This window comes from Drosophila kikkawai, chromosome 4, assembly GCF_030179895.1.
Source record: "Drosophila kikkawai strain 14028-0561.14 chromosome 4, DkikHiC1v2, whole genome shotgun sequence".
Lineage (NCBI taxonomy): Eukaryota > Metazoa > Arthropoda > Insecta > Diptera > Drosophilidae > Drosophila > Drosophila kikkawai.
Genome location: NC_091732.1, coordinates 1,076,674 through 1,089,223, shown reverse-complemented (window position 1 = coordinate 1,089,223; position 12,550 = coordinate 1,076,674). Strand labels below are relative to the sequence as shown.

Below are 12,550 nucleotides of genomic sequence, written 5' to 3'. Positions count from 1 at the left end.
TCTGACAGACGAAAGTGTGACCGTTGCGAGATAATAAATAAACGCATTCCGTATATGCATTTCAAGGATAGCATCAACAATGAAATGGATTTTAGTATAAGTCGGTTTATAGGGTCTTCCCACACAACATTAAAGCGCATTCAACATCCGTTGAACAAACGGTCCATAAGGTTTTGCCGTTCCGAATTTTCCCAAATGGACCGGCGTTAGTTCAACATTAAAATCTAACCACGGTTTGTTTGGCGATAGTTAGGCGATAGTTTTTCGGTGCAACTCTGATTCTTCTTCTTAATTTGACCATTCACCACGAAAATGTAAACAATTTGGCGAGGAACAAATGAGATATGGAATTTAAAACGTGGCGCCAAAGCTACAAGCATGCCCAAAATAGTTGTTGGCGTTTTTTCTGTATATTCTTGCCCCAATATGTCCCCAATTGTTACTATTTAATATAAACCGCCTACCTCTACCTTATGTTAAAGATTTTGGATGCCTATACCACCTATAGACACTCTTCGGGGAATTGGCTCTTTGTTAGAGAAAAATCAAAAGAAAAACTAAAATTCCTTGTCATTTAATTCATTTAAATTTAGTGCGGATAAATTGTGACGCAATCTGTGCATTTTGCTGTTGTACAACAGCCAAAATAGTTGGTAAATGCTCCATTTCAAATTTGCAACTGCCAATTCGACAGCCGTTGTTTACGTTTTCATGAGCCACAGCTGATCGATCAGCTGTTCGGATGTTGAATGTGCTTTAATGTTGTGTGGGAACACAAAAAAAATAATTTTAATTCATTTTACAGCGCAAGAACCTTGTTACCGCAAAACATATTATTTTTGCTAATTTTCTAATATATTTTCAGTTCAAAAACAAGCGAAATGAAATAAAAATAAACTTCTCATTGTGAGACCATACTGTCAATGAGCTGGCTAATACATTTTTCAATTACAATTTTCTTCATTAAACCCGTATTTTGTTAACGAGTATCTAGTATTTCTATATAGATCTATCGATTATCGCGGCAATGAAGTAGCTAATGCATTATCCTAATGCATTAGAGCGCCATATAGTCGTCTTGCTCGCACTTGTGTAAAACGCTATAGGCTGTCAAATCTTTAATGAAGTCTCTAATTAATGCACCAGTGTCATGCCCGTATAATTAATGCGCTAGTATCATAATAATATTACAGCTGATCGATCAGCTGTGCCATATCTAAAACATAAACAAAGATGGCTGAAGCGGCTGATATGAGAGTAAAATGAAAAGTTTATCAACTACTTATAGGGTCTTCCCACACAACATTAAAGCGCATTTAGCATCCGTTGAACAAATGCTCCATAAGGTTTTGCCGTTCCGAATTTTCCCAAATGGGCCGGCGTTAGTTCAGCATTAAAATCTAACCACGGTTTGTTTGGCGATAGTTAGGCGCTAGTTTTTCGGTGCAACTCTGATTCTTCTTCTTAATTTGACCATTCACCACGAAAATGTAAACAATTTGGCAAGGAACAAATGAGATATGGAATTTAAAATGTGGCGCCAAAGCTACATGCATGCCCAAAATAGTTCTTGGCGTTTTTTCTGTATATTCTTGCCCCAATATGTCCCCAATTGTTACTATTTAATATAAACCGCCTGCCTCTACCTTATATTAAAGATTTTGGATGCGTATACCACCTATAGACACTCTTCGGGGAATTTGCTCTTTGTTAGAGAAAAATCATTAGAAAAACTAAAATTCCTTGTCATTTAATTCATTTAAATTTATTGCGGATAAATTCTGACGCAATCTGTGCCTTTTGCTGTTCCACAACAGCCAAAATAGTTGGTAAATGCTCCATTTCAAATTTGCAACTGCCAATTCGACAGCCTTTGTTTACGTTTTCATGAGCCACAGCTGATTGATCAGCTGTTCGGATGCTAAATGCGCTTCAATGTTGTGTGGGAACACGAGTTTCACATTTGTGAAAAATCCCAAACGTTCCTTACAAATGCGCTGTGTGGGAAGACAGTATTAGGCTGTTTGATAACAAGAAAAACTACAGATCACTTTAGATTTTATCCATACTAAATTAAAATTAACCAAAGACAAATTTCCCAAGGAGTGTGCATGGTGGTATAGGCTCCCAAAAGCTATTTAATGAACTAGAACTAGGTTTTTATATTAAATAGTAGTAGACTAGTTATTTGGGACTGCTTTTACATATATGTGTTTGTATATTGTAATTGTTCCTCGCCATTTTTTCTTTACATATTCGAAATGAATAGTCAAATTAAAATCATTTGAGAAGCCCAAATTCTTCATCATAAAAATCCATTTTAATTTAGTTAAGATTAAATATGAAGTAATTTGTGGATTTTCAGCCAAAATAGTTAAATAGTTAGCCATCTTTGATTTTGTTGTATATGTGCCACAGTTGATCGATCAACTGTATTCGGATGTCAGATGTAAATGTATGTCAGTGAAAACACACTTTTCACATCTGCGAAAAATCTCAACTGTTTCACACAGTTGGGCTGAGTGGGAAGAAAGTAAAAATGACTGAATTATTGAAAATATCGGCGATAATAAGTCGATATTTTCAGCAGTTTGTATGTGAGAAGTCTTTTTTCAGTTAATAATAACGGCAAACTATTGCCATACATCACTGATATTTTCATTAATTCACACATTCAGTAGTCAAGGGTATACCCATATTCACTATATTTATAGATGGAGGTAAGTTTAAAAAATAAATACTTTTCTTGCATGAAGCGCTGTTTTTATCCGGCAGAAAAAGGTTTATTTAAATAATAAAAAATAATAATAAATAATAATAAATAATAAATAAATCATTTTACTTCATAAAGTGTGTTCACAAAACACACGGGTTTCCTTTATTTCTTTGGTCACGCTGGTGTTAAAAAAAAAATGTATAAAATTTAGTTCATATAATTTTGTAAACGAATTTTGCTTACGTTACTACTAGGACTACGAACTCTGTCATATTTAAAGAATATCCCTAATTACTAATTATATTTAACAAGTAGGAAAATTAACAATTTTTTATTCCTTAACAACTCTGGTCACACTATTCTGTTTGATCAACGGAATTGCCGAAAAGAATCTGCAATAAATATTTGATATAATTTTAAAGCTATGGCTTTAGCCAATATTACAAGACGCTCCCTCGACGGAGTATTTCGTTTGCGATTGCGGCCACATATTATTGCAGCAGCGACATCGAACGTACTTAAGTATAAAATAACGCTTACATAATAACTTGTGTATTGTTTTAATACATAAACTTCAACCTTTTCAGTACTCGCGGCGCCGCAAAATGGTATCCAGACCCAGAATTCATGAAGCAATTCAGTGGACCCGTGATGTATCCCGACGACGTGACATCTTTGTGGAGTGTCCCACCATGGAACAGTGTGTAGTTAACATCCAGTAATCCTTCGCTTAACATTTAACTAACATTAACATTAGGCAAGGTGACGCCCGTGGAGAAATCGGTACGAAATTTAACCCTTAATTTTGGCCCCCAACATCCTGCTGCTCATGGAGTCTTACGGTTGGTGCTCGAACTGGATGGCGAGGTAAGTAAATGTAAATTTAAGTGTGTAAATGTTTACAGTTTATACATGCAATATCATACATATTTATAGACTGTTATGCGTGCGGATCCCCACATTGGCTTACTGCATCGAGGCACCGAAAAGCTAATTGAATACAAAACTTATACGCAGGCATTGCCGTATTTTGATCGCTTGGATTATGTGTCGATGATGTGCAATGAACAATGCTATTCGTTGGCAGTGGAGAAGCTGCTTAACATAGATGTACCGTTAAGAGCCAAGTACATACGAAGTAAGTTTGAAGCTAAGACAACAAAGTAGTTATGTAGCCTTGACCAGTAATATACCGCTTTTAAAATTTTTTTCAAATGAGATTACACATCACAGCAAATACAACCTCGTTTAAAAAACTTTATCTTTAGCTTTATTTGCCGAGATCACCAGGATTCTGAACCACATAATGGCTGTGGGAACTCATGCTCTTGACGTTGGTGCTCTAACGCCATTTTTTTGGCTTTTCGAGGAGCGCGAAAAGATGATGGAGTTCTATGAGCGTGTCTCGGGAGCTCGCATGCATGCTGCCTACATTCGACCTGGTGGCGTTTCGTTGGTAAGACCATTATACAATATATAAGACAGCCCGGTAAAAAGAAATACACAGAAACAAAAACCGGATGATACTTTTCCCAAAGTTGTTGCGCTGAGCTCAATCAGTCTTCAATACAAGTACTTTAAGATGTCGAACGAATCGTTATAAAAACAAAAGTTACAAATATCTCGAAAACCTGACGTACAGCCGATTGACTTTTAAATTATAGGTTTTGTTGAAATAATAGAACATATATTTTGTTGTGTCCATGAAACTTATGAAACTGTTTAACAAAAAGTAGGAAACATATCTTTTTAATCCTTACTGTATAATATTTTTATAGGTTTTTATTAGTTGTCAACGGCTTTCTATTAGGTCTTCTGTAGGCGGCACATCAAAAATCTCCGGAAAAGTTCATATATTCCGGTTCATAGTTTTAAAAAGTTGCCTGTGTAATATGCTTGACAAGTTCACAAACTCAAAATGTAATAATTTTTTAAATCAATGCAAATCAAATTTTCAAAAAATCAAATTTTCCGGACTATAAGAACTTTTTTTTTTATAAATTTATTATAAAGAACTTTTGTCCCAAGAATACTTTGTCCAAGTCTTACTTATCGGATTTCGTTCGGTGTTAAATGTATGAGTATCACCAAGTTAAAAGCGCTCTCCTAAAAAATTCAATTTTAAAATTTGGTACACAATAACTTAAAGTCTAGATTTAGATTTCGTTAAAACAATTGCAGGCATGCCATAAATTATACGGTAGTGTTTGGACATTTTTTAAGGAAGTATTTTGAAGGGATCCAATTCTGAGAATATATTAGATACATCATAATTGATAACTGATTTATTGCAGGACATGCCATTGGGCCTTATGGATGATATTTATGAATTTTCATCCAAGTTTGCGGAACGTCTAGACGAAGTGGAAGATGTCCTAACTACAAACCGCATATGGGTGCAACGAACCGAAGATATTGGCATTGTGACCGCTGAGGAGGCCCTAAATTATGGATTCAGCGGGGTCATGCTTCGCGGCTCTGGAATCAAGTGGGATCTGCGCAAGCAGCAGCCATACGATGCCTATCACCTGGTTGACTTTGATGTACCTATAGGCACCAAAGGCGACTGCTACGATCGCTACCTTTGCCGCGTGGAGGAGATGCGTCAGAGTCTTCGGATTATCGATCAATGCTTAAATCAAATGCCAGCAGGAGAAATTAAAACGGACGACGCCAAGGTGACGGCACCCTCGCGCTCCGAAATGAAGACGTCAATGGAGGCGTTGATTCATCATTTTAAGCTATTCACGCAGGGTTATCAAGTACCTCCAGGGGCTACATATACCGCCATCGAAGCTCCAAAGGGGGAATTTGGAGTATATCTTGTTTCTGATGGTTCAAGTCGTCCGTATCGCTGCAAGATCAAGGCTCCCGGCTTTGCTCATTTGGCGGCGCTGGAAAAGATTGGCAAACAACATATGTTGGCTGATGTAGTTGCCATTATTGGTACTTTGGATGTTGTTTTTGGGGAAATAGATCGTTAGATCTATTAATAATTATAAATTGAAAATATTGATGAATAATAAAACTGCGAAGAAAAATTTGTGTTTTTACGAAATTATAATAAGGTAATTTCTGCTGCAGAAATTGTTTGTGCAATTGAATGGTTTGGTCTAGACTCTAAAGCTGTCAAGCCATCTATGGTGACCTCAGGTTTATAAAAATAAAGAAGAAGCAGTGTTTAGAATAAAATCCACATTTAAGAAAACTACAGATTTTTCATTAATATTAAAATTGTAAAAAATATTAGTATTTGCATTGGCATTAGTTTTATTAATAAACTGCACATTTTCTTTGTTAATAATTCAGAATGTGTATTTTTGTCTTGTATATATATGTATATAATACTACATATTATACACATTGAGGATATCTGTTTGAGAACCATCGATGGTGCAGCTGAAATCTGGATTTAAATTGATCTAAATGTATACATATTTTTAGATATATTTCGGTTTAATTAAACTTTATTACCATATTCTTTTCACAAAACTCTTAAAATATTACAATTATGGATGCCATTGCCAAACAACATTGAAGATATACAATACACTCACTATTTTATAGTTTAACCAATTTTTTTTTTCTTTAAACTTTAATTCATTTTTGCCAGGTAAATTAATGTTTATACGATTCTCGTTTGGTTTATAGTCACATATTTGCCATGAGACTCTCATATGATGTAATGCTTAAAATTGTATTATTAAGAAACAAAATAAAAATAATACAAATTGTAATACAATTTATATAGATATATTAAGTAAATTAACTTTTTTTTTGAAATCGGAATACCCCCTTAACCTTTGCATAGCACTAAATGTATTTAATTTATTTATATTCAATAGCACTAATTTGTTAGGTTGCATTTGCAAATCTGTACACGAGACATTCCTTTTTAGGAAATTTATTTTCGGTAGGTGTTAAATTTTACGCTTTGCTATGCATTTATTTTATTTTTCATTATTTTTTTTATATTCTAAGTGATCACATTGAAACTTTTGTTTTAAAAACGCTTTTAGGAGTTTTATTTTGACGTGTTTTTTTATATTCAATAACATTTTTGTTTTCTAGAAGCTTTAACAATAAATTGTGTGTTTTTTAACTACATAAACCTCATATAATCCATATATTTTAATGATCTTACTGAGAGAGCTGTTTATAGTCTAAACTGGCGCGTATTTATATTTTTTTATGAAGAGTGCTTTAAATAGTACACGTTGGAAATTAAAAAAATTTAAAAAGCTAAATAATAAATCAAAGGAAGGCCACAGGAAACCAAACGTTTGTTCTTTAGAAACAGCATTTTGTATTTAAATAAATACTTATTGTTAATATTTTACGGAAATAATCAAGTTTCTTGTAAAAATAATTTTTTATCGATAAAAATAACTAAATTGATCTTTTTTACTAAATGCTAAGGAAGTCAAATAAAAATAAACTTAATAATCATTCGCATATCTCAAAGTTTAGTAAGCTTTAAGTTATTCAATTTTGGTCAATCGCCATTAATTAATATATTTCCTTCTTTTGCTATATTAAGCATAGAAATCACGCGAATTTATTTAAGACTATTAGAGGATGTCGGTAGATTTATATCGGCAGTAATTGATTCGGACGATTTTTTCATTTTCTCACAATAATCATTGAATATGTCACGAAAGCGTATCCAGCATTTTTCCGGTATAGTTATCGATGTACGAAAGTTGTTTTTTACCTTTTAATATGGATATAAATATAACATTTTTTTTGTGTTATTACATATTATATACTCACTTCGCTAATCCTCATGTAGACACCTCGGTTATTTTGTCCAATATCAAAATAAAAGTTCTTATTATCCACCTTCATATGTCGTTCCTCTGGCAAATCTCCCTTAAATCTACTAAGAAAAAAAGAAAGAAACGGCAATAAACAAAAAATAGTAATAAATAAATAAAAGTAAGTCATTCCGTACCCTCCATCGTTCGCCCCGAACTCTTCTAGCAAATCGGTGAGTGCATCACGAAACTCGATCATCCCTTGGGCCGGCAATGCTATTTGAGATCTAGGTCCACCTCTGGTTACGGTTTGTGACACCTATATTATAATCGTTATTGAAAGAATTATTTAATAAATAGATTGTTTTATTATTCATTTGTAATATTAATTAATTAATTAATTAATCAAGTTACCCGTAGAAACCGCCCTCGAGCATTTTCCTTTAAATCCAAGTAATATCTTCGATAATCTTTAATCATCATTTCAGATTTCAGTTTACCATCCTCCGGTAAATTGTCAGTATTTGGCGGACCTGTATTAGTTTTAAAAGATTTAATTATTATTTACTATAATATAAGTTATATAAAAAATACCTAAAGAAGAATAGTAATCACTAAATGATGACAAGTGATCACGAAATTCGGCTGCCGTTGAAAGGGCCAAATAAATTTGACTTCGTCGGCCATCGGCACCAATCTGTAAATTATACATCATTATATGGATTTCTTCATCATACTTATTAGGGGATTAACCAATTTTTATATATTTTTATACCCTTGCAGGGTATTCAAATTTCAGTCAGACCCTTTCGACTCTATAAAGTGTATTTATTCTTGATCAGCATCAACAGTCGAGTTGATCTAGCCATGTCCGTCTGTCCGTTTCTACGCAAACTAGTCCCTCAGTTTTAAAGCTATCTGAATGAAACTTTGCATATAGTCTTCTATTAACTCTCACTGCTATATATGTCAAAACGGAAAAAAAATTATAACAGCTGTTTTTCAACGTTTTTGCATTATTTTTGAGATATGGTCATTTTATATTATTTCAGAATTTTATGAAAATTGGACGACTATATCTTCGTTGTTTTTCAATGTATTTTTATCTACTCTAAGATATACGCTTTTTTTATTATTTCAGAATTTCAGTATAAATTTTAAGAAAATCGGACAACTATATCATATAGCTGCCATAGAAACGATCGGTAGATGTAGAGAAAATGTAAAGCTGGGAATGTAAAACTGTAACTGTCAAGCTGTAAACATGAAAAGTAAAGGTAAAATGTAATAAAATAATATCTGCAAGGGTATACAAAGTTCAGCGTGCCGAAGTTAGCTTCCTTTCTTGTTTTAAATGATCTATATAATAAAGATAAAAGGGAATATACCCTTGAAAGGTATTATAATCTAATCAGCATTATCAAAGTCGATCTAGCCATGTCCATCTGTCCGTCAGTCTGCCCGTTTTGCAGCTATTTGTATGAAACTTTACAGACATTCTGACTATTCTCATAAACATAAGTCGGAACGGACCGAAACGCATATCATATAGCTGCCATAGGAACGATCTGAAAATTTTTAGAAACAGACAGGTCTGCTCCGATAATTGAAAATGAACAATTTTTTCGTTTCTGAAATCGAAAAATCGGTGCTTCGGTTTTCGAAATCGTACGATTTTTTCGTATGTACCTATGTTTGGCCGGAATGAAAAGTAAATTGATCCCACATCACCACAAGATCATTCTGGCAGGTACTTATTATATAAAAAATTTATTGCTGACCCCACCTTATACTGTCTTCCCACACAGCGCATCTGTGAGGAACGATTGGGATTTTTCGCAGATGCGAAACTTCTGTTCCCACAGAGCTGCGTCAAAGTGTATCTGCATCCGAACAGCTGATCGATCTGCTGTGGCACATGAAAACCTAAACAAAGGCTGTCGAATTGGCTTATGAAAAATTGAAATGGAGCATTTACCAACTATTTAGGCTGTTGTACAACCGTAAATGCACAGATTGCGTTAGATTTTATCCGCACTAACTTAAAATTAATTAGATGACAAAGAATTTGAGTTTCTCTAATGCTTTTTCTCTAATAGGGTCTTCCCACACAACATTAAAGCACATTCAACATCCGTTGAACAAACGGTCCATAAGGTTTTGCCGTTCCGAATTTTCCCAAATGGACCGGCGTTAGTTCAACATTAAAATCTAACCACGGTTTGTTTGGCGATAGTTAGGCGATAGTTTTTCTGTGCAACTCTGATTCTTCTTCTTAATTTGACCATTCACCACGAAAATGTAAACAAATTGGCGAGGAACAAATGAGATATGGAATTTAAAACGTGGCGCCAAAGCTACAAGCATGCCTAAAATAGTTGTTGGCGTTTTTTCTGTATATTCTGGCCCAATATGTCCCCAATTGTTACTATTTAATATAAACCGCCTACCTCTACCTTATGTTAAAGATTTTGGATGCCTATACCACCTATAGACACTCTTTTGGGAATTTGCTCTTTGTTAGAGAAAAATCATTAGAAAAACTAAAATTCCTTGTCATTTAATTCATTTAAATTTAGTGCGGATAAATTCTTACGCAATCTGTGCATTTTGCTGTTGTACAACAGCCAAAATAGTTGGTAAATGCTCCATTTCAAATTTGCAACTGCCAATTCGACAGCCGTTGCACTATGGTTTTTTTCGCGTTTTTTTTGGCATAAAGTCAATTTTTTTATTTTTATGTATCTTAAAATTTTTTTTATTTTTAATTTTTAAACACCCTAGATAGATAAAAAAATATGTAACTTTAACATATGGAGCAACACTGTTCTGCTGGCCAGCTGTTAAAGTCAGCCGATTATGTAGCAGTTGTTTTGTATGAAATTGGCGCGAAAAATTGTGCGACTTTGATAGTTTGTTGTGGCAAAAGTTTACGAAGATGTTAAATGAATAAATATGGAAAACGATTGTCCAGGTATTTAAAACTAAAGTTTACCAATGTTTCTGTCGTTGTTATGTGTTTTTGTCCAATTGTACCGTCTTTTGTTTACGTGTATTTTTAGAACGAGCTTAACAAGTGTAGCTGTGTTTCGTGGATCAGTACTTTTGCATGGCAAAGAGTTGCAAAAAGTTGTAAATGAGAAACTATTAACCAAAGTGTGCAGATTAATGAGAAACTAACCGTTTTTGTCCGAATCCACACGTTTTCGAAAAAAATCATAATTTTCTAGTACCATATCAGTATGGTTTTTTCCCGTTTTGTTTGCTATAAACTCCAGTTTTAGGCCTATTGATCTGAAATTTGGTTTGTATACATTTTTTAAGCTTTTATGATGACCTACCAAGTTTCAAATGATTTGGGGCACTATTTCATATAGCTGCCATATAACAGATCTGGCCGATTCGCCCAAAAAAGTTTTTTTGTTAAAATATAACCAAATCATTTGAAACTTGGTAGGTCATCTTGGGAGCTTAATAAATGTATACAAACCAAATTTCAAAGCAATAGCTTGAAAAACAAAAAAGTTGGTGCAAATCGGCCAGATCGGTTATATGGCAGCTATATGAAATAGTGCCCCAAATCATTTGAAACTTGGTAGGTCATCATAAAAGCTTAAAAAATGTATACAAACCAAATTTCAGATCAATAGGTTTAAAATTAGAGTTTATGCCAAAAAAAACGCGAAAAAAACCATAGTGCGTTGTTTACGTTTTCATGAGCCACAGCTGTTCGGATGATGCTTTAATGTTGTGTGAGAACACGAGTTTCCTCACAAATGTGCTGTGTGGGAAGACAGTATAACAAAGAGCAAATTTCCCGAAGAGTGTGTATGGGTGGTATAGTCTTCCCAAATCTATAAGATAAAGTAGAGCCGTTTTATATTAAATAGTAGCGATTGGGGACACTTTGGGGCAAGAATAAAAAACAAAAACGGCAACAACTATTTTGGGAATGCTTGTAGCTTTGGCGCCACATTTTAAATTCCATATTTCATTTGTTCCTAGCCAAGTTTGTTGACATTTTCGTAATGTTGGCCAAATTTTCACTGTTAAGAAGAAGAAATCAGAGTTGAACCGAAAAACTATCGCCAAACAAACGGTCGTTAGATTTAGATCCCGGTCCATTTGAGAAAATTCGGAATGGCAAAACTTTATGGACCGTTTGTTTAACGGACGGTGGATGCGCTTTCATGGTGTGTGGAAAGACCCTATTAGATTTAACATTTTCTGCATTAGGCATTTCTTCACGTTGTTTGCTTTTTACAAAAAAAAAAAAAAAAAAAAAAAAAAAATAAATAAATAACAAGTCAGCTAAAAGAAAGGATAAGAAAACAAAACATTCCGATAGTAAAAATATGGAGAAAATTAACAGAATATATAAAACATATATATACATATATTAATCATATTACAATTTCTTTTTAATAAATGTCAAAAAGATACATATATTTTAAACGTAAAAAAGAACTACATTTTGGATTTAAAATATCTAATATAATATAAATTATAAGCATATAACATACATATGTATGTTATGTGTATGCTGAACATAAACAAAGCAATAACAACTTTCATTACATTTACATATGTATGTCGGAGGGAACCGTTATTTAATTTAACCGTAGTCGAGCCAGCGAGTTCTGTCCGCCTGCGCACTCCAAACGTATCTGTCCTCACGTCACTTTTCCTTTTGCCTTTTCACATTTTCTTACTTTTCACTCAAACGTCAATCCTAGACAATCTCTAGCTGTCTCTCTCACTCTCTCATATTGTTGCGACAGACGAACAGACCTCACTCAGTAACAGACAGTCTACTGTCCTTTTCCTGTTACCGACTCAACTGTAATTGCGCCTGCGCGCCAGCGACACCTACAGGCTACCAATACCTGAGCATGCCGAATAATTCTGTTGCCATAGCAACAAGCTTTCCAAATTTGCACTTAGCAACCAACTCGCCGACACGGCCATCCTGACATTTCACGCGTCCTCGCGTGACGTGTCTTCTAATAGCTCTAAACACAACAGTAATTTTCATTTATTTTTCTCTCTTGTTTCTCTCTTTTGTCTCAACTTAACA

At 34.0% G+C, this 12,550-nt stretch overlaps 2 protein-coding genes across 6 annotated transcripts in view; one reads left to right on the top strand and one right to left on the bottom strand.

The window, feature by feature from the left end:
• Window positions 1-3,058: 3,058 nt before the first annotated feature.
• Window positions 3,059-5,757, top strand: ND-49 (NADH dehydrogenase (ubiquinone) 49 kDa subunit). Its single transcript, XM_017181663.3, has 6 exons — window positions 3,059-3,238; window positions 3,304-3,416; window positions 3,474-3,583; window positions 3,653-3,854; window positions 3,985-4,172; window positions 5,011-5,757. Exons 1-6 carry the CDS (start codon window positions 3,141-3,143, stop codon window positions 5,698-5,700), a joined length of 1,401 nt encoding a protein of 466 aa, XP_017037152.1. The 5' UTR covers window positions 3,059-3,140; the 3' UTR covers window positions 5,701-5,757.
• Window positions 5,758-6,163: 406 nt separating this feature from the next.
• Pur-alpha (Purine-rich binding protein-alpha) overlaps window positions 6,164-12,550 on the bottom strand; it is a 34,242-nt gene continuing 27,855 nt past the window's right edge. For 3 of the 5 annotated variants that reach the window (XM_041776705.2, XM_041776704.2, XM_070287705.1), the window contains 5 exons: window positions 8,068-8,170; window positions 7,888-8,006; window positions 7,671-7,792; window positions 7,490-7,598; window positions 6,164-7,430 (listed from right to left, as the gene is read on the bottom strand). In XM_041776705.2, the coding sequence (XP_041632639.1) occupies window positions 7,275-7,430; window positions 7,490-7,598; window positions 7,671-7,792; window positions 7,888-8,006; window positions 8,068-8,170 (609 nt within the window). In that variant the 3' untranslated portion in view covers window positions 6,164-7,274. The remainder of the gene's footprint in view (window positions 7,431-7,489; window positions 7,599-7,670; window positions 7,793-7,887; window positions 8,007-8,067; window positions 8,171-12,550) is intronic. The other 2 variants (XM_070287704.1, XM_041776708.2) reach the window with 2 other exon arrangements.

What these genes read in the sequence shown, in the direction of transcription:
- ND-49 (XM_017181663.3), top strand. Translation starts at nt 3,141, where the DNA reads ATGGCTTTAGCCAATATTACAAGACGCTCCCTCGACGGAGTATTTCGT. An exon ending in AAGAGCCAAGTACATACGAA is followed by an intron (nt 3,855 to 3,984) that starts GTAAGTTTGAAG and finishes CTTTATCTTTAG; the next exon opens with CTTTATTTGCCGAGATCACC. An exon ending in GACCTGGTGGCGTTTCGTTG is followed by an intron (nt 4,173 to 5,010) that starts GTAAGACCATTA and finishes GATTTATTGCAG; the next exon opens with GACATGCCATTGGGCCTTAT.